General features: G+C 40.0%; 3 protein-coding genes across 5 annotated transcripts in view; all 3 read left to right on the top strand.

Annotated features, from left to right (window-relative positions):
• Nucleotides 1-19,545, top strand: part of dph6 (diphthamine biosynthesis 6) — a 58,778-nt gene extending 39,233 nt beyond the window's left edge. The window contains exons 13-15 of the mRNA XM_078277175.1: nucleotides 7,222-7,470; nucleotides 12,545-12,932; nucleotides 17,402-19,545. Of these exons, the coding sequence (XP_078133301.1) occupies nucleotides 7,222-7,470; nucleotides 12,545-12,932; nucleotides 17,402-17,520 (756 nt within the window). The 3' untranslated portion in view covers nucleotides 17,521-19,545. The remainder of the gene's footprint in view (nucleotides 1-7,221; nucleotides 7,471-12,544; nucleotides 12,933-17,401) is intronic.
• A 1,898-nt stretch (nucleotides 19,546-21,443) lies between these two features.
• Nucleotides 21,444-25,400, top strand: LOC144535498 (uncharacterized). 2 transcript variants are annotated; one of them, XM_078278013.1, is made up of 2 exons: nucleotides 21,444-21,482; nucleotides 21,977-25,400. In XM_078278013.1, the coding sequence occupies exon 2, from the start codon at nucleotides 22,367-22,369 to the stop codon at nucleotides 25,217-25,219; it is 2,853 nt and encodes a 950-aa protein (XP_078134139.1). In that variant the 5' UTR covers nucleotides 21,444-21,482; nucleotides 21,977-22,366; the 3' UTR covers nucleotides 25,220-25,400. The 2 variants fall into 2 exon arrangements, with proteins under 2 accessions (XP_078134139.1, XP_078134137.1); XM_078278011.1 differs by lacking the exon at nucleotides 21,444-21,482 and adding an exon at nucleotides 21,489-21,591.
• Nucleotides 25,401-25,569: 169 nt separating this feature from the next.
• Nucleotides 25,570-27,879, top strand: part of aqr (aquarius intron-binding spliceosomal factor) — a 53,346-nt gene continuing 51,036 nt past the window's right edge. For both annotated transcript variants that reach the window (XM_078277047.1, XM_078277046.1), the window contains exons 1-7: nucleotides 25,570-25,676; nucleotides 26,132-26,236; nucleotides 26,744-26,800; nucleotides 27,066-27,106; nucleotides 27,204-27,239; nucleotides 27,352-27,472; nucleotides 27,650-27,790. In XM_078277047.1, coding sequence (XP_078133173.1) covers nucleotides 26,153-26,236; nucleotides 26,744-26,800; nucleotides 27,066-27,106; nucleotides 27,204-27,239; nucleotides 27,352-27,472; nucleotides 27,650-27,790 — 480 coding nt within the window. In that variant the 5' untranslated portion in view covers nucleotides 25,570-25,676; nucleotides 26,132-26,152. The remainder of the gene's footprint in view (nucleotides 25,677-26,131; nucleotides 26,237-26,743; nucleotides 26,801-27,065; nucleotides 27,107-27,203; nucleotides 27,240-27,351; nucleotides 27,473-27,649; nucleotides 27,791-27,879) is intronic.

Genomic DNA, 27,879 nt, shown 5'->3' with positions numbered 1-27,879 from the left:
TTGTCTGTTATTCATCTTTAATTTGTGAATACTGAACTACATATTGTGTCCATTACAAGCTACAGAGTAGCATCAGGGCAGAAAAAAGAGGGTTTGTGTGTGCATGTGTTTAACTGGATGGACTCGCAGCTTCATGTCGCTGGGTCGCAAGCTGATTTGTTCTTGACATTCACACTGTCTCACGTAGAAAAGACATTTCACACTGTGGTCTTACCCTTCATATCACACACACCCACACACAGACTAACTTAACTTCACCACTACTGGCAGTTACGCTTTAATGGTTGTGCCACTTTGTGTTGATATAATTTTTTGTGCCCAGGTTAAGTTAGTGCTTCCATTACCAGCCAGGCCATGAGATGTAGCTTCAAAAAGAAGAAAAATATGAAAAGACGGAAGAGACAAGGTGGTCACAGCTGGGAAGGGAGAAATAACGAGGGTTGAGGGTTGCAGTTTCAGCATCATTCAATCAGACAACATGCCCCTCAGCTGAAACAGCGAGACCCTCCCAGATTCTCTCGAATTAGGGAGATTAGCAGGAAAGCGCATAATGCAGGATGATGGAATTTGTCATAATTTGCATTGTCCTGGAAAGATTCGGTTTGATAGAGCGATGCATGGAGGGGCTTGTCATGTCCCACGGGCAGGTCATAGAGGAAGCTTGGCAGAAATGATTTTTGCGATATGTGCATCAGTCGTAAAAGCCTCACAACCAATTTGTCAAAAAACGTGAGGTCGGGACAGTTGAAGGCAGCAGGGCATTTTGCCTAACGCAATGAAAATCCATGCACCTCCATCACTCTTCATCCACAGCCCAGCTCTGGTGTGGCACAGTACTCAACAACAACAGACAATTTTAATACATCAGCTATTTTTTTTATTTTTTATTTGATCCCATTTCTTCATTTCAACATCATAAGAGCGACAGTAAATTTACACAAGAACAAAACACGAATCATATCAAAACTAGTTGTATTTTGTGTTTAGGAATTATTTTTTTTATGATGGTGGAAAGATGTATTTATTTATTAGTTTATTCATGCCTGTTGGCATTCAGATGTGTCTCCCTGAGCATCCAGCAGTCAGGCTCCCCTGACCTTGGTTATAGCGATGAGCGGCAGCTCCTGACCACTAAAAAGTTGACCAGAACTGACATGACAGTGTTACTCTTCCACACGGTTCAGTGTCTATGGAGTGGGCATGTCGAGGGCAGACATACAGGCACAACAGAAAATACACATAAGCTTAGAGAAGGTGGGGGTTGGGGAAAGGCCAGTGTCCCTGTCTCAGACTGACCACACATTGCCTCAACAATGGCTCATTGTAATTGTGTAATTGTAAGTATACTTCTAGATATGCCATTGTAATAACCTTGTGTTTTGAACATATGCGTATGGTTTGTTTTCTAAATAAATGTGCAGTTTCAGACCTGACAGAATGCATTCAGAAGTGCCCTATACTTGCCTTTCTTTGTGCACTTCATACGGCTATTTATGTCGCCGTTTAAGTAACACTGATTTTGTGTGACAGTTGAGCATACAGGGGTTAGGCTCAAACTGGAGCACAAACAGGAAGAAAAAAAATAGAGATAGTAGAAAAAAAAGAGGAGGGAATAAAAAAGGCAAATATCTCCCTCCCCCTTCCTATGAAGCCTTAAATGAGAAGCCTAACATGGGGAGAGATTCTGTAGAGGGAAGAACGGTTGTGGTTCTCCTGAAAGGTTTGTATTTGTAGAAATGAGGTGTCAGAAGAGGCAGGATTTCCTCAGGGCGCAGCACAACATGAGCCCATCTCTTATCATTTCCCACTCCCAGACGTGATCTGCTTTGAATGCACTAATGCTGAAAGAGCCCCACAGACTTGAAGCCAGTTCAAGATGAAATCACAGCGCACATCCCTGACAAACTGCCATCCACCACACAAGGATTAAACAGTCGTTGCATATCAAATCCCCGCCAAAAAGCAGAAATAATATATGCACTTAAATACATTCAATAAAACTTCAACCTTCGTTTTTTGATCCCCACATTTTGAACTATTTTGAGCTATTTGCCAACCCTAAAATATTCAAGAAAAGAAGAAAATTACTGTGAAAAAAAGAGTCAAGACAGAAGTTTGGAAATTTGTCACATATATTAAGAATGTTCCATTAGGGATTAAAAGTGAACCAAAGAGTGTCCCGTTTAAAGAAAATTACAGTTTACAAATCAAGTTTTGAATGGAACATACCATGTAAATGCAGCATCCTAATTTTGAATGTGTGCCAGTGCTACTCACACGTTATTTAACATTTTTTCTAGATTCACTAGAAACTACTTAATGAAGGCATACAGCTATACATTTTTTTTTTTTTTAAGTTTTAGCTCTGAGTTAGAAAGCCTTGTGCTCTTAAGATGCAATTATTTACCCTTACTCATGGTGAATCTGTAAACAACACTCAAAAGATGTAGTAGCATCTCCATGAAAGGACATATTACAAATATTAATAACATTTTGCATTTAATTACTCACCCTGTAGCTGATACTGTGCTGCCATTACCCTTTTAGCTTGGTTACATGTGTCCTTGCATAAGGGAAAAGTTACACCATATTAATCTAACCTATTTAACACATTTTGTATTATCATTTTCCTGGTAAATTATGCATGAGGTCTCAATGGGGAGAAATGTGACCATTAGCATATCTGATAGGAGCGCTGGAGCAGTTTTCCACCTCTCTCTGTCCTTGGAACCAGGCAGAAAAACCTGACTGTTCGTCAATACCAGGTCATTTTATCCAGGCCAGCCCAGTTCATCCATACCATTCCAAAGCTCTGCTAATAACACTCTGAGACATCCTTAACACGATGGGGGCCCAGAGGGCTCCAACACCAATGTGAATAGTATAGCACTGTCTGGTCATCTCTGGAAGCTCTTTGACAAAAACTGCAATTAGAAACACCTTAGACACACCAGCCTGAAACAAGACACCATTAAAGGTTGGAAGTGGACACAGCAAGGCGCTTCCTGAGTACATTTACATATATGTTACTGTCTGCAGCTCACAGGGCTAGAGAGAGAAAATGTCTTTGGGGAAGGTGACCTTTTGACATGTCATTGGGTTTATTAGAAAAGTGATGGCGTTTTAGTCATAAAATAAAGGTTGATAAAGCATGAACAAAAAAAGTGCTTCGTTAATATCAAGCAGGACAGCGTTGTGGTCCATTTTTCTTTTTAGTTAGGGCTGCTTGATCACTCAGTATTGTTTTATTGACTCACAATGAAAAAACAGTGACAAAATTATCAGAAAGAGATGTTCCATTTTTGTTGTTATTATGTTTAAATTAATTTAATTAATTTATACATTTTATTGTGAAACTTAAAAAAAAAAAAAAAAAACGACAGAAACTAAGCTTTGTCGACTAAATGGTTATTTTTTTTAATCATAATTGTTGTTTGTAAATACCATCAAATATTGAAAATTAGATATTGCGTTGATATTTATTGTGATATGAATTTGGTCCAAATTGCCCACCCATTGACAGTCTTATGTTTTTTCTGATGAAAAACCGATCTAAGATACAATAAATAATATTCATTTTTGCTCCGAAAGGCAGCTTAAGCCTGACATTTCAAAAAACCTTTAAAGTTACGACAGGAAATATCAAATATTACTAAGAAGCAGTAGAACAGAAATAAACCAACATGAACAAGTAGTATTGATTCCCCCTTTTCTCTGTGGGCCATTTAGTCTGCTATGGCTAACATTTGAAAAGTACTTACCTTGTTATAGAAAGTTTAATGTCATATGCAATTGTTTGACCCTTATGAATATTAAAGGATCCCATCTCTGGCCTATTAAAAATGCATGTGGCATTGTGGTTGTTGATCACGTTTAGAACGCCCATGCAAATTGGACTGTCTTCCCTGTCAAGGCCTAAGATGAATAATGTAGTTGTGTTGTATATTCAGGGACACACCATTGACAGTCAATTAACAAGTTTGATTGGTGTGCGAACTCATTCTTTTGAACTGTTAATTTTATGTAAATAGTATTCGCTCTCCCTTCTCCACTGTATCTCCCCCATCCAGGTTCACCACAGAAAGATGTAACCCCCCCACCACCACCACCACCACAAACCCCCAAATTCCCAATTCCACCTCCCACTAAGAGTAACCAGAGAGGGATCCTTAATAATTGATCATCACACACCTGCTTGGTAGAAGCTATGGGAGTCTGCCTTTAACAGTCAAGGGGCCCCATGCCAGCTCCTTTTGATATTCAAATTGACAAATGGTAGCCAGCCTTTATGAATTCAAAGTGGAGCGAGCTCTTTTCATGGGGACGAGCTTGTTAAAAGATTCTGGCCACCCGTCCAACCTGATGGAGCCCTTCTTTGTTGGGGTAGATATGATGGCATTTGATGGCTCATAAATGGAATGCCAATGACAATTTGTTGTTGATGTGTGGGAATCTGGCTTTTATGTACGACTCACAGACATAGTAATGCAGGCACTCGGGCAGATTGTGCTCGCAGGTAAATGATCCGGTGATTGATCCAACTGGTTGAAAGCAGCGAGGGCCTTATGTACTCCCTTTCTTCCCCCTCCCTCACTTGCGCCCCTCTTCCCTCCATCTCTTGTCTCCCACACTGTCCCAGTAATTTGGAGCAGCAGAGATGGAAGCTGAAGATTCATCAAAGTTGACAAGTGAACCCAGGAGCTGGGGATCATGGCAAACCCATCTGATTATGGAAATGGCCATGACCATGTCTGCCCTCTAGCTAAACAGTTGTGCGGCTAGCATCTTGTTCTGCCAGTATCCCATTAAAGACATGTATTGCAGTAAGGGGGAAATATTCCATTTTCCAGTTTTCCTCCTTTGAACAAGTTGAGAGTCTTAAGTAATACCTCTGGTCCATGCTAACTCTGGTAATCTCACTGTGAAACATGATACCCCTGGCTGTGTCTTTGGTAATCAGTGAAGGACCTTGTCTCAGGTCATGTATCAATTGATTCAGGCCTTCTTGATCCTCCCGAGAGATCTGCGCGTGCTCCAGGGTCCCCTAGGCCAGGAATTATCAACAAGTCACCAACAGCTATTTGCATTGACCGCCAGCTATTGTCCAGCACTAATGCCATCTAACCTCAAGCACTGGTGAGCTACAGGGTCTCTAAAGACCTGACCTCCTTAATGCCACTCCTCATCCCTGACCATCTCTCTGCATTGAACAGATAGATTTTTTTAGGTTTCATTATACTAGAAGCTTAATTCTAACAGAGGTATTTAACTGAGAATTGAGCTAATTATCACATGGTTTATTATGCTCATAATTAACACATGTGCAATGTAGATGCATTTGCAGGCTTCTCAGAATACCTGCTTGTGAAATAGGAATTGTTGGTGTTAAGATGCTGAAAAATGGCAAGAGGTGAAACCTGTTAATTAATGCACTGCTACTCAAACATACACTTAGAATGAATGTTAATTTGATTATAGCACCTCATTGATGAATATTGTCCTTTTTTTTTATAAAAGTCATTTTGGAGTTTGATGACTTGTTTCTTACATCTAGTTTTCTGGTTGAATAGATGTGTTCGTTCATAATTGTCAAATTAAAAGTTATTTTTTTAACCCACTTTCACTATAAAGGCACATTTCCACAATCACTGCTGGGGTTACATACAATTACACACATATATATATATATATATATATATATATATACATTATATAACTTAAATGTTACCAAATTAATGTATTTTTAATTGACATTTATGACTCAGATTCATGCTCTATGGCCCTGAAGGGAAGATTTTCCCCTTAGCAATAAGTCTGTATTGCTTTTGTTAAGGTCACTTCTAAACACTGCCTTACCAGAACAGTTCTCTAAAAGACTGTAATTAAGTGTCAACCATGGATTAGTAGAGAGATGAAAGCCTTTAGCCTGTGTTCTTTTGTGGAAGTATGATATGAATAAGTTCAAGCATTGGAGTATAGGGTGGCAATGACATTTAATCTTAAACCTTATGTTGGAATACTTATGTTGATCGTATTTATTGTCTGACTCTATGGTTTGTATTTCTGTTTGCCTTGTCTTTTTACTTGTTTTATTTTTTATATAGATATATTTTGAGTGTTGTGTTTCCCTGTTTGTTTGTTGCATTGCTTGTTTTATTTATTTTTTTGTAGAGGAATTATGTTTCAGTTGTTTTTTTCTCTCTTTTGTATAGGGGAGACTCTAAATAAGATTTTTTTGGGCTTCTTTCCTCTCCTTCACTGAAATTGCATTAAATCTATTGTATGTGCTTTATAACTCTGTGCAAATAAACAATAAAATACCTGAACAAAACTGTAACAATTACTTATCTTTAGCCACACTAGCAGTAGGGCTGGGCGATATGGAGAAAATCGAATATCACGATATTTTTGACCAAATACCTCGATATCGATACCGCAACGATATTGTAGTGTTGACTATTGGTGCTTTCACAAAATATTTACACAATGAGATTTTTGACAAATAATCATCAGTAATGTGGCTATGACTAAGTGGGTAAAGGCAAATAATAGAACAGTTACAACAGTCTGGTAAGTTTAGAAAACGACATAACTTTACTGTAATGCAGCCTTTAAAACCAGGAAAAGACAACACTTACGCCATATTACGCTATCTAAAATCTAAGACGATATCTAGTCTCATATCACGATATCGATATAATATCGATATATTGCCCAGCTCTAACTAGCAGTGTGGCGCTAGGGATTGCAACGTTGGTCACAGTCATTCATGGTCCCCAGAGGATAATAATGACTTTGGTGAGCTCCTGACTTCTCCTGTAGCGCCACCATGAGGTCCATATTTGTGGTTTTGAGTGAAATAACACGACAACTATTGGATGGATTGAAATTCAATTTGGTACAGACATTCATGTTACCCTCAGGATGAATTGTAATACATTTGGTGATTACATTCCATCTAGCACCACTGTCATGTTAAAATGTGTCCAATATTTTGGTTTTCAACCAAATACAAAACTAATGACATTTCTATGAGCTGTACTTTGTGTTTATTGCCAAGTAGCAAATGTTAGCATTCTAACACTCTTCACACTAAACTAAGATAGTGAGGTACAAAGTACAGCCTCATTGAGCCGCTAGTTTGGCTGTAGACTGTTAATCTTGTTTTTACCATGATAAAGCCAACATTGTTGTGTTTTTCATGTATGCTCATTTCTCTAGGTTGAAGAGTCGGTTTTCTGTGCAGGCCAAATTGCTTTGGTCCCGTGTACCATGCAGCTGGTAAAGGCTGGCACCAGGACGCAGGCCCATTTGTCCTTCAGCTATGTGAAGAAGGTTTTGGAGGCTGTGATCAGCAGTCTGACTCTAGCTCATGTTGTCCAGGCCCACTGCTACACCACAAGACACCAAGACATCCCCATCATCAGGGCCGTCTGGGAGAGCATGCTGAGGGCTGCAGAGGAAGAGAAGGTCAGTCTCTGTGGAGTGAGATTTTTATCTATGCAATATATACCAGTGGTTAAGAAGAAGAGCAATGACTGGCTGTTTTATTATAGATACAGAGGAAATATTGATCATACTTATAATACGATACTACTACTACATAGAATGAAAACATATTTAATGGATTAGAAGATAGTGGGATCCATGTGTCGATGAATAAGTAAAAGAAGAGAAACTTTATACGGTACCCCAAGTTTTTCATAGAGGCCTTTCAGAATTGTGTTTTATAGTTGTGAAATAAGGGAAAGTTCCTCGCCCCTCTCAGCCCCCTTGAGACACAAGCCGCTGCGACTTATATTTACCAGTGAGTGCGCTCATGAAAAGTTGATGATGTGGGAAACGCTGGTGTCTTTGATAATGTGGGGCTTGGCACAGAAGCAGATGTCTTCCTCAGAGCTTCCCTAATCCTTTGCCCCCACACACCATTTTGGAGCTCCGTTCAACTCTCAGAGCAGCTTATCCCCCTCTCCACCCCTCTTTCCTGCCACCTCCCTCCATCCTTCCCTCCATTCCACCGCCCCAGCTTACAACCCCTGCTCCATACATCTAATAGGGGCACCAGTCTCCCCTGGCAGCCCTTCTCCACCCACAGTAATCTGTCTCGCCATGGGAATAGGGCCTAAGAGTCAAGAGCCCACCTCTAACATGTGGCTCTGTTCAGTGGTGAGAGGTGTTAAAGACAAGAGAGAGGGTATCTTCTTTGTGTCAATTCCACAATAGTATAGCAGTATATATAAAATGTGTTATTGAAGGCCAGCAGTCATATTCTTAAATCTTTAAGTGATCATTTCTGAATTTAAATACATATACTGCAGTTCAGCTTATCTCAGTCAAGAGCCGGTGTCTATTTGTGAATTTATTTGGCTGATTCAGCCTTATTGTACTTCAAGCGTTGACAGTGTAACCTCAATTTAGCATGCAGAATGGGTCGTTCTTTGGGAGGTGACAAGGCTAGGCTCATGTCAGAGGTCACTGAAGATGGACAACATCCGCCATCTGTTGTGCTTCCATGTCAGAACAATCAAAAATATTCATTTGACCCAGGATAGTCACCAGGAGACCATGTTTTATTTTCAACTGATTCCCAGATTAAGCAGCTCTAATTGACAGCTCCATCTGCAAACAGGTGATTTCTTCCCTTAAGAATAGATCTGGCTGAGATGGTGGGTTACTGATCTGACCTCACGCTCCTACTTGCCTGTGAGGCAGATCATCTTGATGTGTCTTCCCAGCTTGGCCCTCACACTTTCTTCTCTCTTTCACATCAAGGAAAGATAGGGAGAGCAGCCGGGGTGGGCGGGTGGGGGGCTACTGTTTCATCCTAAACTAGGTGAAATGCTCTCTCCCTGGGGTGGGGATTGACTGTAATTAGAATGTTTAACTTAGGTCAAACACTGATAACACAACTCCCACAGACAACAGAAGAACTCTGCTGGCTAGCACTGGAAAAAAAGAGTTCAAATGCACAACACTGTTGTAGCTCTATAAGTAAACCTAATTTATACAGCCATTTTCAAAACAAAAGTGTTTTACAAAAAGACAGAAAAGAAGACGGGCAAGACAATATGTTAATACAGGGACAAATACTAATGAAAACATTAAATTATGCTAGGCAATAATGTGATGTCGTATTTTGCTGCATAAAATAATCTATTATGTGTAATCTAATATGTTTACTTTTGGCATTCTGGTCCATGAAACTGAAGTAGTAACAAGTACATTTAAAAGTAAAAATAAAAACGGAAAGTTATACCTAATATTTTATCTTAAACTTTCATTGACAAATAAAAACGAATTAAATATGTCATATTAAGTACTGAAATACATTATATTGCATTTTGTTTAGAGTCAGTAGGTTGAAACAGTGAACGCAACATTAATATGTGGTTAAGTTCTGGATACTAATTGACATTAGGGACAGGTGTGGCGAATTAGCCATGGCTATAAACACTGTGATACAGGTATCGGATTGTTCTTTGTGTAATAATCTATGTTTTTTGTATCTGTCCCTATTCAAATAAACAACAAATAAAAGATTTCCACTTGTCAAATGTTGGGTTATGTAGCCTTACACTTTTATATACCAAAATATAATTGGTATACTTTTCAGTGTATTTTTCAGACACCAGACCTGTGTAGAAACACTAGTGCCTGGCGTGTTTGTGAACCCACAGGGCCATGTTGTTGTTGTGCGTTGATAATTTCTCTAATCAGGTGGATGAAGAAGCTTGCAGGGTTAATTGGGAGCATACTAGAGTCGCTACAAGTGTGAAATTGTATTTACGGTGCATTAAACCACAAAGAGCCTGTTTGTCTGTGTGTGTGCAAAGGGTTTGATGAACAGGGAGATGTTGATGTCATAAGTCAAAAAATTTTAAACATATGTGTCTTTGTGTAGCAATAACAGGTTCTGAAAACATGTAAAAAAAAAAGTAAACAATTATGAAGCCGGTTTAAATATACTTTTGTTATAAAGTGTAAAAGTACTTTTATATTGTATTACACACTAATCATGAACACTAAAGTTATTTTGGAAATGTGGAAACAAAATAAAAAGATTGGTTTTGTTGACATTTTGATTGGTGAGACATTTAATTTAATAGTACTGAATGTGCAGTGTGGAGAGTTTCCGCCTTGCATATCACAGTAAAACCTTTTTTGTTTTTACATTATACCTCTCCTGCTTACTTGGGACTTTTGAAGTAACTGTGGCTTCTGGCATGGTTTTATAATGGCATCATACCCTTAAACTTTTCTTCACCCCACTGACATGGCCCTGTGTGTTTCATTTACACAAACAGCCTGACAGAGCTTCAGAATGGAATCTCAAGAAAAGTCAGTGAATTAGGGAGTGAATGGCAAGGGATATTATAGCAGACTGACAGCACTACAGTAAGTGCTCAGACATAGAGCCACATGCTGAAGGCATCCCGCTGGGCAGGAAATGTAGGGGAACTGGCTAAGCAGCGCAGTCCCATCAACTCCCCGCTGTTCCCCCGCCTTTACACCACTTCCTTATTACCGTGTTTACCGTTCGGCTTTCACGCCTCTTGGCCCTCCAACCCACCGCACGCTCCAGGCGCACGGACGCGAGTTAGAGGGAGGAAAGTGGGGAGAAACAAAACAAACATAAGGAGAGGCAGGTCACACCCCATCAGTGTAGAGAGCTGAGTGCAGCAGATCCAGACTTCATGCCTTTACCTGCTGCCTACGGAGTGAGAGAGCACTGGGGGAACGGCTGCATGCCCTGAAACTGAAGTGGGATGAAGTAATGAGATGGATTGTGTTAAGTGGCTGATGTAGAGCGGAACAGAGCCCTCTACGCGCACACATTCTGCCACCCGCCTGCCCTCCCAACTTTCCACTACAGCACTCAACTCCACCATATATCAAAGTTTGTGTTTTATTGGATTCAGCCAGTGTTCCCCCTCTCACTCCTATGGCAGGGTAATGGAGTTCTGACCACAGTCGAGTCTGAAACATATACACACACACAAAAATGCACCTTTAGCACATTTAGTTCCACAGAACCGCTCAACAAACTTCCCACCTAATGTAACATTTTGGCGGATACATTAATAAACAAAACAAAAAGGGACTGATGTAACCTCGTCCGACAGCTCTGACAAAAAGTCAGAAACTGTGCCGTGACAGTAAAGTCCTGCCTGAGGCTGGAGCTGCAGTGCTGAAGTCCCCTGATCTCCTTATGGTCGGTCGGTTGGGTATAGTACCTCAGCACCCAAGGCCTGCAGGGTGGCCTTTAAGCCTGGCTGAGCAGGACCCCCTGTCCTGTCACTTCTCTCCCCAGTTCCCACTCTCTGTTCCATGTTCAATCACTATTGACAAGTGCAGGAGCAGTTCCCTCAAGGGAGAATACCTAGCCTGTGCCAGAAGTGCTAATATAACATTTATCAAAGCATAGGACACGTATGTGTGCTGTCACTTAGTCTGACATCCTAAGAGGTCTGTGCTGACACGGCTATTGTTCTGTGCTCCTGTGATTGTTGATCACTGCAAGCTTGGCTCTCTTCAAAATGAGCAGAGTGAAGACATCTTAACCCATGCACACATACACATTCAGGACACTTGCTTTTTTTCTTGTTTCACTCTTCAAGGCAAGATGTTAGCTGTTGATACACAATTAAGCGTTTACTAAAGTTTAATCTGAGGGCTGAAGTGCTGCTTCAGTGAATCTGGCTGATTGGGTCATGCTGGGTTTGTCTTTTGAAGGGACAAAGAGGCCGTTGTCTGCTCTTGTCTATGATTTCTCTTTTTTTGTGAGTGAATATCAAAATAAAATGTAAGTAACCTGTTATTATTCTGCACTTACAAAGTGGGGTGTAAGTGGTTGAAAATTGATCCAGCGAATTGAAGAGGGGGTTAAGTGTTTTTGCCCTATCGACTCCGACTGAAATGGCATTTATATAAAACACTCATTTCTCTCCTATTAGCAGATGAAGCCACAGCCAAGTATTATTAGAGGGCCACATTGTAGCACTGCTCCAAGACATTTTGTTACTGTTAATGGCCCTCAGTCCAGAGGAGAGAAAAATAAATCGATTTTGTGTCTATAGATCAAATTGAGGCAGTTTTCCGCTACATGTGTGGTGAAAACTGCCATAACATGTTGTGTGAGTGATCTTCTTAGAGAGGTGAAAAGTCATCTTGGAAAGGACCTGTCATGTTAGCAAATGCAGCTCAAAGTGAATGCATTTGTGCATTTTGTTCACGGTGGCGGCAAGCAGTATGGCTGCTTTTTGAATTGTTTGTACACACTATCATTACCAAGGGTCACCTCACAATCTCGTGTTACTTGATAGCCTGTCAGTCTGTCAAGTAAAAAGCCTGTCTTAGTGCTCTGTGGTAGAATTTTACGACATGCTTTACCATAATGTTTAATGTTGATGGAGCAGTGTTTGTGGTCAGAAAGCACAGCATGTATCCCAGCAGGAGGGCAATACATTTGATTGTAGTGTGTAGCACAACACAGCATATAATTTGCCAGCCAGTTGAATATAAATTCCATCTGTGTGTATTGCAGGACTTGCTGTGGGAGCCTGAGACCAAAGCCGCACCGTTATTGGTCGTCATGGTACCAGCCTTACCCAAGGGTGCAGCTGTTGAGCTTCATGTAACTGCAATTCAGGATGACCCCACCAAAAGGACTTCCTGTCACGTGACTACGAAGGTGGCGTGCGGATCCATAGAGTGCCACACTGTAATGTCTGCTGACACGTGTAGTGCTTCACTCTCACTTTCCCTGGCTGTGCCCGGCGATAACCTGGAGGTCACTAGTGTGGAGGATGTAACAGAAGCAGTTGGCGCTACATTTAAGAAAGCCATGACGAAGATGGATGCTGAGCTGGTGCCACTGTGTGCCAGGGTGTTCTACAAGTGCAACCACTCACTGGCACAGCAGATTGTTAAAGGTATGTCACTGGACATGTTGCTTACATCACATTACACATGAGCTTTGCACTGATCTAATATTTACATTCTTTAAGAGGATTTAACACTGTTAACATTGTAAGTTAACCTCCACATCACTATATTAATGGAAACAAAGTGACAGCCCATCTCTCTCTGCAGTCTCTTTTCAAAGAAAGTTTGAGCTGACGTTGGTTAAGTAAACTCCATAAGATATTCTAGGAAGCATTCTCTCCAGAGGATCTCCACTTCTTCCTGTGTTTAATTATTGTAAGCCATTTGTTGTGTCGGCGCTGTGTACAGTAACCCAAGCAGCTGGCACAGTCTTTTGTCATCATTACAATTTTATACGCCACCATCTCCTGCTCCCCGGATTGTAGGTTCTCGTCAAGGCAAATGTGGAACGGTATTTGTTTTATCCTGAGAGATGTTCTCTCGGAAGGAAAAGGGCGACGAGCACATCGATCACACAGGCTCAGTTGTCAAGTCATCGCTAAGGCAGTCAGTTAACATTTTTGAATCTGTGCCAAACCAGCCATCTTACTGTCATTTTTAGCTTTGACATAACTCATCTTCCAGAGGACGTGAAATTATGGTTACCAGTGATGAATGGGGAAAAGGTTGATCCGTTTTGAATACGTGTTGATATGCATGACAAAACGAACAGCGCTATTTGTTTTGTTACCTAATTATATAATTGTTATAAAACACTGTTTCATGATATATGATGCATGTCATTTATTTCTTCTGCCGTTGTCCACAATAGAAGAGAGGAGTGACGAGCAATTAGGAGGAATCTTGTTAAAATATTTATAAATTTTACATGCAAAATTGGTAATAATTTGTAGATATGGCAAATAAATGCTAAATGTACGTATATATTATAGTACAATTGAAATCAAAATGTACTATTGAAGCTTCTCTATAGAAGTACTCCAAAATGTTGTGTATGTTGTGTGTGGTACTGGGTCGTTGGTTAACTTTAGCAAAGTCAACCTCAATCTTCACCCTTGAAATGTAAGTTTCTTTGATTATGGACTGCACGGACCGCTCCCCTAAAACCATTTACTGACTCATCATTGAGCTGGAATCTGTTACCTTACCCTGCATGCACAGCCAAGCCCCGGAAGCTTACCCATGGGCGTTTTTATGGGTCACAGCCTATGCTCATCGGGCGATGAATCCAAAAAGTCAAAGGAGGAAAAGTAACACCTCTGGCGCTAGCAGTCACAGCCTCACAACTGCTGCTGTCAGCGGAGCAGACAGACAACAACTCTGGAGCAAAATGTGGCTGAACCCCCCACCCCCCATCCCACCCTTGGGTTACTTGCGTTAGGATTCACAGCTGATAGACATGACATATGCTCCAAATGAAACCTTTAAACATCTTGTCTCAACTTGTTACTTACGATAGAAAGGTTCTCTCAAAGATAGGCCCCTGCCACTAAAACCTCAACTTTTAGAGAAGGACCAAAATAAGATCTTGTGATTAAAGAAATCCACTATTTAACACAACAGTAAGTCAAAAACAAATAAGTTATGATGTCTTTACTTTAATACTAAAATAAAAAGGGTACCTCATATACTTAAACCTGCAATAACTGATTTTGGCCACTTGGGGGTAGCTGAAACAAACTGTGAACACAACATTGACATGTTTTTAAGTTTTAAAATGGTGAACATATTAGCAAACAGTTGCTTATTTACACATCCAGCAGATACAGAGCACTCAGCACATTATAATTTATTGGAAGCTGTGTTTGTATACATCTGATGAATGAGCTCAATACCCACTCTCCTTTAAGTTCTGTTTTGGTCTCCACCAATTCCTGAGGAAAATATCTGGTGTCATTAGCAGCTAAATGCTCCACAATGTCCACTTCTTGTTTACTGTCTGTCTGTTTGGTGCTGGCAAGGTAGTGTACAGTGTTTTTTTTTTTTACTTTTTAGCTTTATTAGATGCAATGAGATTTGTGAGAGTGAACTAAAAAAAACAGTAAGGTCCTGGGCCGGGAAACCCAAACAATTAACTAAAGGACGTATACATCTTCGTAGAGTTGAGGGAAACTGCAGTCGGGCGATATTTTCTTTGGGTTTAACACTATGAGCCACTCCTTTTCACATACAATTAGGCGTGTGAGTCGTTGTTGCTATACAATTATTGATTATGGCTGCTTTAAAGAAAGGCGAGGAAGCGTTCTGTTTCTCTTTTTCGTTACTCTACTGCACACACCCAGCCCCTCGTCTTTTTCGTTCATTCTTCTTGGACAAAATGAAACATTTTCATGAGCCAACACTTGCTAATTACCACCTTGTTTACCGGTTATTTTGACCAGTATGGAAGTCAGTGTAGCACAACTAAAAACCACTGGCTCTGGGCCTTGGCCACTGCTTAAAAGCACCATACGCCCAGCAGGCATCAACCATTCCTCTCAGGAATCCCCTTTTTCTCTCCTTTTCACCACTGCCTTCACTTACACACCACCTTCTATTCACTTAGCCTTACAATATTTATATATTAATCAGTTTGAACAAAAATGGCTGTCGATGTTTAGCATAAAGTGGTGTTGTGGGCATTAGTAATAGTGTGGTTTTGAAAACAGAGATTTAACAGCAGCCTTCTCAGCACCCTGTGTGTTCCCCGTGAAGCCGAATAATGGCTCGTCCTCTTGGGTAGATGGTTTAGTTCCATCCCATTGCTAATGTGATGGCTTTTTGAATCTTACAGCCTCTGTCCACTGGGCCTCTCAATGAGGCTCCCTGTGTAGCCCAAAGGGGGGCTGAGAGACCAGAGGATGGGGATTGGGTGTGTGGTGGGAAGTATCCCTGGGATTTTGTGTGATTTTACAGAAGCATTTATAGGGATTGGGGAAAAGCGGTCCGTGGTTTTACTCGCTTTTCACTCACAAAGACAAAAGAACACAAAGTTGCCTGGTAACTCAAGTCACCTTCACCCCCCTCATGTCTCTCATTCATGCATAAGCAGGAATGTCTGTGTACACGGACACTGAAAGTGACTCTCAAAGAGAGAGTTCAATTATTTCCTATCTGTTAGTACAAAGATTAAAACGTTGCGACATAAAACAGGCTTAGTGTGCGAGGTGTGATGAAGGGTGTGTTTCTTCTCTTAATAAAACCATCCTCTGTCTGTGATCTCCTTAGCTCGTTCAGTTGTCAGCTAGCCATCTCCAGAGGATGCCGCTTACCAGGGTGCACCACATGCTCTGATAACTCATATTTAGGCTTTTAATGCCCTCTAAAAAAGCCCTGTGTTCAGTGGGGGTATTTTAAGCTGTAGTGCATATTAGCTAATTAGGGTGTGTGGGCTGTTTGTAAGGATGTGTGGCATGCTGCGTGTGCTTCAAAGGAAACAGAATGAGGCTTATTTAATAGTGCTGAACTGCTCGCGTAACCTCTCTGTCCTAATTTCTCTCTCTACAAGTTTACATAAATGTCACATTGTGGTACTGCAGTACTAGTAGATGTTATTAAAATGGCATTGGTTTGTGTTTCTCCACTGAGACTCAAGATAAGTGGTCAGGAATTACATTTTGATATACATCATATTACGCAGATGTTGTTGTTTATGGAACAAAAACAGATTGAGTTGCAATAGTGATGGTACAAAAGTGAGATAGCATACTTTCCTGGATGTGTATCTCTATTCTAACCATGTCAGATCACAGTGACCACACCCAAGTCCCATCCTACATGCTTTTAAATCAGAAGGAATAAGCCAGGACAGTCAACCATGAGACAGGAACACTTGTGTCCAATTAGTGCACGAGGCAGAGGAGGGAATAGGCAACATCCCAGCGGGCTGCTGCTAAATAGACAGGCTGTCATCAAGACCAGGCTCTGAGACGCTCAATGAATTCTCACATGTCCACTGGCTGTCTGTAGTCCGGCCACATACGCACGCATGCACGCACGCACGCACACACACACACACACACACACACACACACACACACACACACACACACACTAACATCTCAGCTCCTATAAAACTGAGAGGTAGTCCCAACACAGCTTCTTAACATCCCAACACAACAGGAGCAGAGGATCCATTGCACCAGATCCCCCTAACAAGCTGCTCAATTGTCCAAAAGGGCATGGCAGGGTTACACCCCCCCCTCTGTACTTCTGTGTGTATGTGTTTGGTTGTATATGGCTGTGTGTGAGTTTAGAGTTCTGTCCTCGCTGACCATATGTCTGCACACTGCAGGGAGTTGAATTGGGGGGGGGGGGGGGCCTACAATCTGCCATGGATTTAAGAATGCCAATAATTTGTAAATAGGTCTGTGTTCCCTGGTCGAAGGGTTAAGTGCAGCCTCTGTCCTGGGACGGCCCCAGTGGGGCAGCTATATGAAAACCTGATGTCCAACTCCAGCCAAAGTTCTCATGAAACTAATCTCTCTCTCTTTTTTCTCCTCACCCTCTGATCTCCCTCCCCATCTCTACCCACCAGGACTTGAAGAAAGTTTGAGAAGCTCTCTAGGAGAGTCCAGTCCGTCCATGGCCCTGGTTCCAGTCCTGGACTTGCCTGACTCCCAGATCCTCCACCTGTCCTGCTGGCTCAGTTTATAGAAACACAGCCAGAGTCAACAACCAGACTCCAGTCATCCATAGCACCGGAATTCAGTGGGGCTTTTCTAGAGGAGCGACTCTGACAATCCAAAACCTAATGACTTACTGTCAGGACAGGACATCAGTGCTCATTAATGTTGACTGTTTATCACTGCTGATTGTTGAAATGTAAAGCTTTGTCTGTCTCCAAGTGGTTTTGATGATGTGCGGTTTTGAGGATGTGTTTATTCCACTTCACATCCCAGAATTTAGGCCAATAATTCACTTTGTCCTCCCCTGGACTTGTATATTGCAGCAGCTGTCGTTCTGCCTCGGAAACAAGTCTCATGGAACTTCTATTAGCTGAAGCTGCATACCAGAAGACTGGAGACCATAGTCTACAAAAGGAGACACCAGCAGTGTCTCGTTCCACGAGGCGATAAACTGTATCCTCTGATATCCCACTGTTTCTGGTGGAATTTCTCTCACCACGTTAGCTAACACCCCTCATAAAGGCCTAGCGCCACCGCTGACACCATCTGTTCAGTTGTAAACCTATAGATTTACTGTGTGACTGGTTTGTGAGAGTGTGTAATGTGTATGGATGAGGTGACTGTGTTTCTCCCTCTCATGCTTCATGGGATTCAAGGTGCGTTATTATTGTGTAATAGGCAATCAGCGCCAAGCACCTGAAAAGATTACGCCTCTTTATGTTTTCTATTGATTCTAAGGCAACCTGGTTAATAGGAGAGGGACACTGCAACACACAGCTGCAGGGCAGGTGTGTGTGTGTGTGTGTGTGTGTGTGTGTGTGTGTGTGTGTGTGTGTGTGTGTGTGTGTGTGTGTGTGTGTGTGTGTGTGTGTGTTGGGGCTGTCAATGGACATTGTGACGATGTGGGAAGAAAATACCACTATTAACCACTGCTCCTGGAACATTTCTTTTCTCAAAGATCATGAACCATATTGATGATCTGAGTTGGAATGCATCTTCACTCCGGCTATTCTTTTCATCACGCTTGTGATGGCGGGGGTGTGGAGTTGGCTATTGATCTTCACCAACCGCAATGTTGTTTTGATTGTTGTTATCAAAAATTGAACAATAGAGGCAGCCAATAGAGCCTGAAGATTTTTATTGAGGGTTGAAAAACACAAACGAGCAATTATTTATGAGAGTGAGCAAGCCCCATAAATATACAGTGTGTGTTAATCTTCACCTGTTTGGTTTTAAAGGGCCCCGTCAGGGGGAGATTCAGAATTGTTGAATGATGCAGCTGTCAAATAAACTCTAAGGTATGGGTATTTTTAATAAAGTATTTTTATTATGTACTTGTACATTTCAGTCAAGTAAACACCCATACATTTAATCAACAAATATTTGATTATATTTCAGTGTTTTCAATAAATGTAGGTGTAGCCACAGATTTGGCAATGACACAAATAGTCGAAAAAGACATGAATCAAAAAAAAATAATTCTTTGTCAATTTTTTTGGTACCTTAAATTTCTAAATATGTGTAACAGGCTGAATGCCAAGCACAGTGTTGCCGAAAAGACTGTGCTGGGCAAACATGCACATTCAGCAGTCTTCCCTGATAAACAATGGTTTACAGGGAAGATTAAGAGGGGGGTTTTGTTCAAATTGAGCAATGAATATGAAGGAAAAACCACACACCAGTCAATGGAATTGTATTTCAATTATATATAGGCACTGGATTTAACTTAATTATTCAAATTCCACATTTGCACAATGGCTAAATTTCAAGGAATTTGATGTCACAAAACACAAAAATACAAGACTCAACATTTCAGTAAACACAGAGGAGGAAATCAGCCACTAAAATTCAGTGTACGACAACTTATTGTCGATCGCACTGTAAACATTACATTCTGTCTTTCAGTGTGCGTGTTTTCATACAGACACAGGCAAAGCCACAAGTATATCATCACAACCTCAACATAGCTGATGTGATGGCCTATGGCAAACATTTCTTTGTGTCTTTACCACTGTGTTTTCTCACAAAATGAATAAAGACAGGGTGACATTTAGTTTTCTTGTGTGTTTTGTCAAATGTACATTTTAAGCTGACCTGCAACCGCTCTGCAAACAGACTGGCTGTTGTGGCTAACATTGTCCTTTGTGCACAGTGTACAAAGCCTGCGGCTCTTGTCATTGTGGCCTTGCACATGGACTTTAACTGTGTGTTTCTTCCTCCAGGCTAACCAGGCTGATGTGTGTGACTCTCTTTCCCCATAGCAGTGGGCTACAGTAGGGGAGCCCAGCTCAGGAGCGGCCTCGCTGCATGTGATGCCTCCTGACATTGTGGTCCGTTTGCCTCAGTGGCTATGGTTTTGTTTGTTTACATATTTCAATCCTTTTTGTTTCATAATGTATTGTTTTCTTCTCCTGACACATTGTGAAACATGTCTTCATGGTCACAGCACTTACTAAATGAAACTTGTTCTATCTTCTGAACTGGCCAGCCATCGCATGCTATTGAGTGGTGTCTGCTGCCCTCTAGTGGTCAACATAACAGTTTGCATAGTATTTTCACTAATATACTGAAACAATTTTATTTATTTATATTACAGTGAAACAATTTATGAATTAAGAAATGTAGCATTAGAACTACAAATATTTAACATTTTTCTCTCTCCTGTAATAGATCACTGATATATTTGGTTCAATGCTCAATGTTCCATGTTAAGACACAAAAATAGACTTACAATAGAATTATTTTCTAAATTTTCACTATTTTAATTGTTTAGGTATTTTGAATTAATGGTGGTTATTGCCAATTTTTTTTTGTATTTCTGATTCAATTCAGATTTTTTTCTTACTTTGTTATAGTAAAATTAGCTTTAATTTCTAAAGTTTTAGGCTTATGATTTGATATTTTGCTATGCACATTACATCTTTCGAAAACTTTCTTATATGACAACTTAATCAATAATCAAAAACAGCCGTGATTCATTCTTGTCGATTTAGGTGAGAAAAATAGAAACAGAAGTACATCCAACTGGGTTTGAAAACCTGTGGTTACTCTGGGTCTTACTAGACCAAAACCCTATTGTCATCTCCCAGTTACCTCTGAAAGGTAATGGTCTTATATATTTTTTTTAAACCTGCCAAAACACTGAGGCATATATATATATATATATATATATATATATATATATATATATATATATATATATATATATATATATATATGTGTGTGTGTATATATATATATGTATGTGTATATATATGTATATGTATATATATATATATATATATGTATATATATGTGTATATATATATGTGTGTATATATATATGTGTATATATATGTGTATATATATATGTGTGTATATATATATATATATATATATGTGTGTGTGTATATATATGTGTGTGTATATATATGTATGTACATTGACAAAACCAAACAACACAAACACTTGGTGCAGCGAGTAAAATCCTTTGGCTCAGAACTCAGAAAAAAATAATAATAAAGGTTTGAGGACCAAATGGACCATATCAGAGGGGTAGATGGTTTAAATGAGGAGTGAAAAGGGCCATAACATGTCAAACTAGAGAAACACTCAGTTACAGAGGAGGACTGTGAACCCACCTGTCTGCTGCTACACTAACACCACTGCCTTTCTCCAACACTCCTCCACAGCCCTGCCCTGGGGATATTACAGTCAGAATGCATATCAATTATGGAGCCATCTGAATAGGTAAAATGTAGGAATACATTGTATGTCTTATGAGTCTTGGTCTAACTTTTTACACTATATAGGTCATGGATGTATTAAGAGAGCTATAGGTCTGTAGAAATTTCGCATAGCCTCTGTATCGTCAATGTAGAAGATTAAGTATCGCGAGAATAACATCCATAGCATGTGGTATACCCGCATCTGGAGGTCTGCCACGGGTAGGAACCTTATACCTTTGTTTCCCGCCGTACATTTTGAGGGACGTACATGCTTGTTGCCAAGGTAAGTCCAAGTCGTTAGCATCGTTAGCATCGTTAGCAAGAAAGCTAACAAGGCACATTGTCAGCTCATAATGAATACATTAGTTGTAATAGGACTTCAAACGTATATAGTAAGTACTTTTGACTTATACTCCCTCAAAGCAAAGGGTTGTTAGCCAGTTCCGACGTTTGCTGCACATTTTGGCTAGTGTATATTGTTAACTCCTTTGTCAAATTCCTGCTAATGTTAGTTAACGTTATAACGTTATGGAAATTAATGCACGGTTTATTACAGCACTATATTTTAGACATTATACATATTAAACGTAATTCTGGTCACATTTTTCGGTTTTCGAAGACAAACATAATAGGACAGAATTTGAATATATATATATATATATATATATATATATATATATATATATATATATAATCATTTGTTTACTATTGTCTGTTGCACTGATTAGAGTTCCTCCATGCTTGCTTTACGTTTTAATTCCATATGCTTTGCTCTAGGTCTATTGAGAGGATCGCTACTCAGGGGGAAAAAATCACCAAGGTGGTTTGTCCAAAATCTTTCCCTTCGCCACATAAACTTCAAAAACATTATGTCATCCATACTGGCCAGAAGCCCTTCATCTGCACAATCTGTGGAAAAGCCTTCAAGCAGTCCGATCTTTTAAAAAAGCACTTGCAGAAAGTCCACCATTCAAGGCGTCCAACACATCATCTACGGGATGACATTGTAACTCATAACCAACAAGCAAAATGTGATAAACCAGCTGCAGGGATTAACACACATGGCAATGGTTATTACACTTTAATGCCTTCGATTGTGTCAACGTCTGTGGCCTCCCAGCCAGAGTGGAAAGGGAGACTGGAAATGAATATATATGCCACATGTAAATGATGCCTCACACCTGCAAAGTCTGCTTGAAGTCATTTTCTTCATCTCTTCAGCTTTGGATTCATTCACCAGCTCATAACAAACTAAAACAATGTGAGGGGGGCACAGAGTCAGGCCAGACTTTTTCTAAACAGGCTTATTCGAAAGAGCACCTGCAGTCACAAGAATTGAGCTCCAGCAGAAGCAAAATGACTTTGAATCACCAGTGTCCTAAATGTCTCAAAACCTTCTGCACGCCATCCAAATTACAACGGCATTTCCTTATTCATACGGGGCAGAAACCCTACTCATGTATGATCTGCTTGAAAGCCTTCAGACAGAAGGTACACTTGAAATCCCATTTAAGTACAGCAAATAAATGTTCACTGTCTGCCGGCACTGAAAGGAAAAAAGAGAGGTTTGGCAATAGCAGACAAACCACAGGTCTGCAGCCTCAATCATCACTTCATCTTCAACCCACCAGCCATCACACTCCTGTGAATTCTTCAGTGGAACTGGAGCAACAGTGTAAAATAAGTGTAAATGCTGTGCAGGACCTGAACAAAACTGAAATCAAGTCGGATGCATTTGTAAAACCAGAGCAATCTTTAAATAGAAGCAGTCAGTGTTGGAGTATTTGTCACAAGTCAGATAAACAAGAGCAGCAACACTTAACACACAAAGACTTGAAACCATTCCAATGCATGATCTGCAGCAGGTCGTTTCAGTTGGAAGTTAATTTAATACGTCATCATAAAATTCATAGGAACCAAAAAGAATTGGGAAGTTCAACCACTGAGCAAAACACCAATGATGTGAAAATGTCTAATTCTGAAGCAATACAACATTTACCTGAACCCAGGCATGCAGATCCTGTTGACTTGAACATCTTTGCTCAACCAGAAACATGGAGTGGAAATTGCAGTGACTACAATGACTCTCTTTCCCAGGATTCTGTGTTAATTACATCAGCAGAGCAGCAGAGGGAAACCTACCATGCCACCAATGAGCAGCAGAGAATTTACTCATTAAATCAGTGTCACGCATGTTTAAAATGTTTTCCATCGGTATCAAAACTTCAGAGGCACATGATGAGTCATACTGGACAAAGGCCCTTTGGCTGTGAGATGTGTGGAAAGAGATTCCGTCAGAAAACACACCTGAGGGTCCATTATCGCACTCATCTGTGGTCTAGATATCACAAGCAACGATCATTGTATATCAATCGGCCGCCTTCTCGCATAGGTGGGCTTAACACAAGGACTGCAGCAGATGTCCCAGTACAGGAAATGTTGCTACATAAGAATGATTTTGAGACGCACACTGGCAGTGATGTAGTCTCTGTAAAACACCTGGATCAGAGTCCTTCTATAATAACTATTCGGAATAACAACAGGGAATCCGATAACAAGTTGTTGCCACATATCTCAAATAAAAATGAGGTTGTGCGCAAGGTTTCTAAAGTGACTGTGAAAAGGACACAGGCTGCTAAATCAATGCGTCATCCAGGCAACGTGCAACACAAGTGCTTCCAGTGTTTAAAGTGTTTTCCAAGTGCCTCTAAATTACAAAGGCACGAGATGGTACACACAGGCTTGAAACCATTTGAGTGTGTTTTGTGTGGGAAAGCATTCAGGCAAGCTCCACATCTGAAAACTCATGAAAGGTCTCACTGGGAGAGGAAACCACCCAGGCCAGTCAATCTACAGGGGAACATCAGAAAACTGAAAGCAAATAGACAACAGCAGCTTTACCCAAGGATCAGTGTCCATATCCCACAACAGAATAGATCTGTGAACACAGACATTACACTTTCAAATTCTGTTGGTGCTGAAGATAATGGAGTGAGAGTGTTGCTCTGCACCAGGCGTGAAATATCCATCACAAAAGTTAACAGTGTCTTTAAGACAAACTCTAAAAAAAATAGTAATGTAATTGGTAAAAAAGGGAAACTTAACACATCTCCAATATCAAGGCACCCGGTCACTCACTCTGGGGTAAGGCCATACAAATGCACTATGTGCAGCAAAACCTTCACACAGTGTAGACATCTAAAAGTTCACGAGCACAGATGCAGACAGGGTTCACATTATATTCAAGGAGAAATTCAAATGATCAACAATCTCCAGGATAAATGCATTGAAAACCTTTCTGATTGTACAAATTTGAATGTAGATGCAACAAAAGAGCAGCCAGAGTCATATGCCAGTGTTGGTCATCACTCATTTACTGATGGAGATTTGTCTTATTGGTCAGAGGCAATAAACACTGAATGGATGGCAGTGCCAGAAGTGGGCTTACAAGAGGAGAAAAATGAATCAGAGAAAAGACAGAGAGACCATTATGATCTGGCTACAGACCATTATAGTTATTCCTTTCCCTCTCAACTTACCTTTGAAATAAATAAGCTTGTCCAAAATCAAAACACGGCAGCTCCACCTTTGTCACACCAGCATGATGGTACTTCTACACATAATGTAGAAGTACCATGTCAGTCTAAAGGAGTTATGGCTATTTCAGATGGCAACAAGCTGCTCAGTGATGAACTTGTGAGTTCTGTAGTTGAGAATCAAATGCAGCCAGATAATTACTGGTGTGAACCACTATCAGTGTTTGAATGTGAGAAGTGCTCTGCAAGTTTTATGAGCAAAAACATTCTTAAGCAACATATTTGTTCAACCAATGTTCAACCTAAAATGACAGAGTCAGCCCAGAAGTATCGTTGTGACATTTGCTTCAAACATTTTGTGTCTCCCTCTAAACTTAAAAGGCATTATCTCATTCACACAGGTCAAAGGCCGTTTAGGTGTGACATTTGTGGCAAAACATTCACACAGTCGGCACATGTCACAACACACCGGCTAATTCATTGATTAGCAACATGTTACTTTTTTGCAGTGTAAAATTGTATTTATGATTATCATGATTTGTCATTAGTGTGATGTTTGTATATACTGTATGTATGTAAAATATATGTATAATAATATGGACTTATAATGGACTGAATATTTTTACATTTTTGTATTTCATGAATTAAACGTCTTTCATATGGTATTTTGTAGTCCCTCTTGTTGATTCAATATCAGAATTAGAATTATATTATTATATAATTTAATATTTTATGATAGCCTTTTTGTACTTCAGTTAAGACTCGTTGTTTTTAAGAACGTACACAATAGGAACGGAAGATTTGCTTTTGTACCTTGGGACGATTTTAACGACGTACCCTTTGAGGAAGTGAGTCGCACACTGCGCGTTTTGGTTGTGTACATGCGCAACCGCAACCAACCGTCCAACGGCAGTTACACTGATGCCAAAATAAACATAAAGGTTTGTGAGCTTAATTTATTATCGTCATATATTTGTGTACGCCATGGCGCTAACAGTAACGTTATATAATGTTATTTCGGAGGCAGCCTCTTAGTGCTAATTAACGTTAGCTTAGCTCACCAACTGATATTGTGAAACAGCTAACGTTTAACGTTACTAATGTTAGTGTTTTACGACGCTTTGTTAATAATAATACGTTATAGGAACGTATATCACTAATATGATGTATATTCAAGTATCGGGAGGCATTAGAGTTATTGTAATGTTTGGAATAGCACAAACTGATTAAGTTTTTAACCTAGCTAGCTAACTTTCTCAGCACTATTCTTGCGTATGGTCGCCCCATATTTTCAAATCGTAGTTCAGTTCAAATAGTTAAGTTCAACGCCTGTTTGTATCAATGAGTAGCTATGGTTACTTTACTACAATGTCGTATTTCCCTCTTTTTCTGGCAGTCGTCATTATAGCCGCTTCAGATGGCCACCATGGAGAAACAAACCCCCGCTAAAAAGGCTGCTGCGCCATCTGTGTCTCAGATTAATGCAGAATATGTCACACAGGTAATCATTGTGCATGTATACTACACTTGTGTGCTGGTCCAGCACTGTGTGTTGTAATACGTTTTCACATGCTGTTTTTATGCTGCAGTCAGTTTTGTTTTGATTTACCTGTAATTGATCTATGTCTGTTAGGTGAACCTGAATTAAGCTTGCATAGAAGATCCTACTACATACAAAAAGTACTAATGTGAGAGGGAGGTAACGGGCAAATGGGAGGAGTGTACCTGTGACACAGGATTTGAGTCTGTGCTGTGGATCACATACTGTTCAGTTTAGTAGAGAGTCGATCTAAGTTGGAGACATTTACCTTCTAGATAGTTCACTATTTAAACCAAAATATACTGTATCTCTAAACCAAAAAATAATATATCTAGTTGAACCTCTGAATTTTCCACAAATACACCACCCTGTAATGCATCATTTGTACCAACTTTTGTGTTGCTTTATGAATTTCTCTGTGCTGTCACTTTTACTACCATTTGATGTTTTTCTTATTTCTGGTTTCAGTTAGCTAATAAATATTGGGCTCCTCATGCAAAGAATAAACTACCGTTTGACCCTAAGGTGAGTTATATTCATTGCTGCATCTTAGATATATATATATTTATATAATTTTTGTAGCTGAACTACTTTCACAACGTAAGTTGCAAACACATGTTCTATATACTTTATTTATCAAAATGTTAGTTGTGTGTTTTAGTTGTATACAATAAAATGGCCAGTCACCAGTCAATGAACTAATCACACATGTTGTGTTTTTTTGCATTGAGGTGTGCTCCGTGTTTGTCTTAACCCCTAAGAATTTTAACATTCTTTGCTGTTTGTTTAGGTGATGGAAGATGTTTATGAAAAAGAGATTCTCAAGTCCAAGTAAGTAAATATTTAGCATATCTGCCTTCAAATGCTATGTTTAATCCAATTAACACTTATTTATCTTTCTGTTGTCTTCTTTCCCTTACGCTTTCAGATTTGCCATAAGAAAAATTATGCTGCTTGAGTTCAGGTGAGATACTTCAATTCCTCCTCTTCCCTCTTTTTATGAAGCAGCTAATGAATACAAAGTGTTAAAACAACTTGGTGGAGAGATAGTCATACATTATTTTCTAATTTTTCAGCCAGTATCTTGAGAACTACCTATGGGTGAACTACACTCCCAAGGTGTCCAGCAATGCCTACCTCATGTCCATTTGTTGCATCGTCAACGAGAAGTTCAGAGAAAATGTCCCAGCCTGGGAGGTAAGAAATGCAGTATCTCATCTTAAGACTTTGTCATTGCATGGTGACCCCAGCTTCTGAAGAGATCATACTTACACAAGTTACTTTAAGCCTGTACGTTCACCATCTCTACAGTTACCGTTTTTAAATGGATGGCTATCTACAACATTGTTTTGCTTTTTGAATTGTGTGTATCAGGTGTTCAAGAGGGAGCCCAGCCATTTCCCATTCTTCTTCAAATGTGTGATGGAAGCTGCATTGGCAGGCGAGGAGGCTTGCCTCAATCTGAAGGAACAAACTGTGCTGCTGGTCTTCCTGGACCACTGTTTCAACAGTCTGGTGTGTACCACTAAACGGATATTCAATGCCTTGACTCACTGGAGGAGTATGTAACTTTGATTATTATGCTGCTGCTTGTAGGGTCAATA

Source organism: Sander vitreus, chromosome 20 (genome assembly GCF_031162955.1).
Source record: "Sander vitreus isolate 19-12246 chromosome 20, sanVit1, whole genome shotgun sequence".
Taxonomy (NCBI): Eukaryota; Metazoa; Chordata; class Actinopteri; order Perciformes; family Percidae; genus Sander; species Sander vitreus.
Note: the sequence above shows the minus strand (reverse complement) of the source record. Positions and strands in the feature narration are given on the sequence as shown.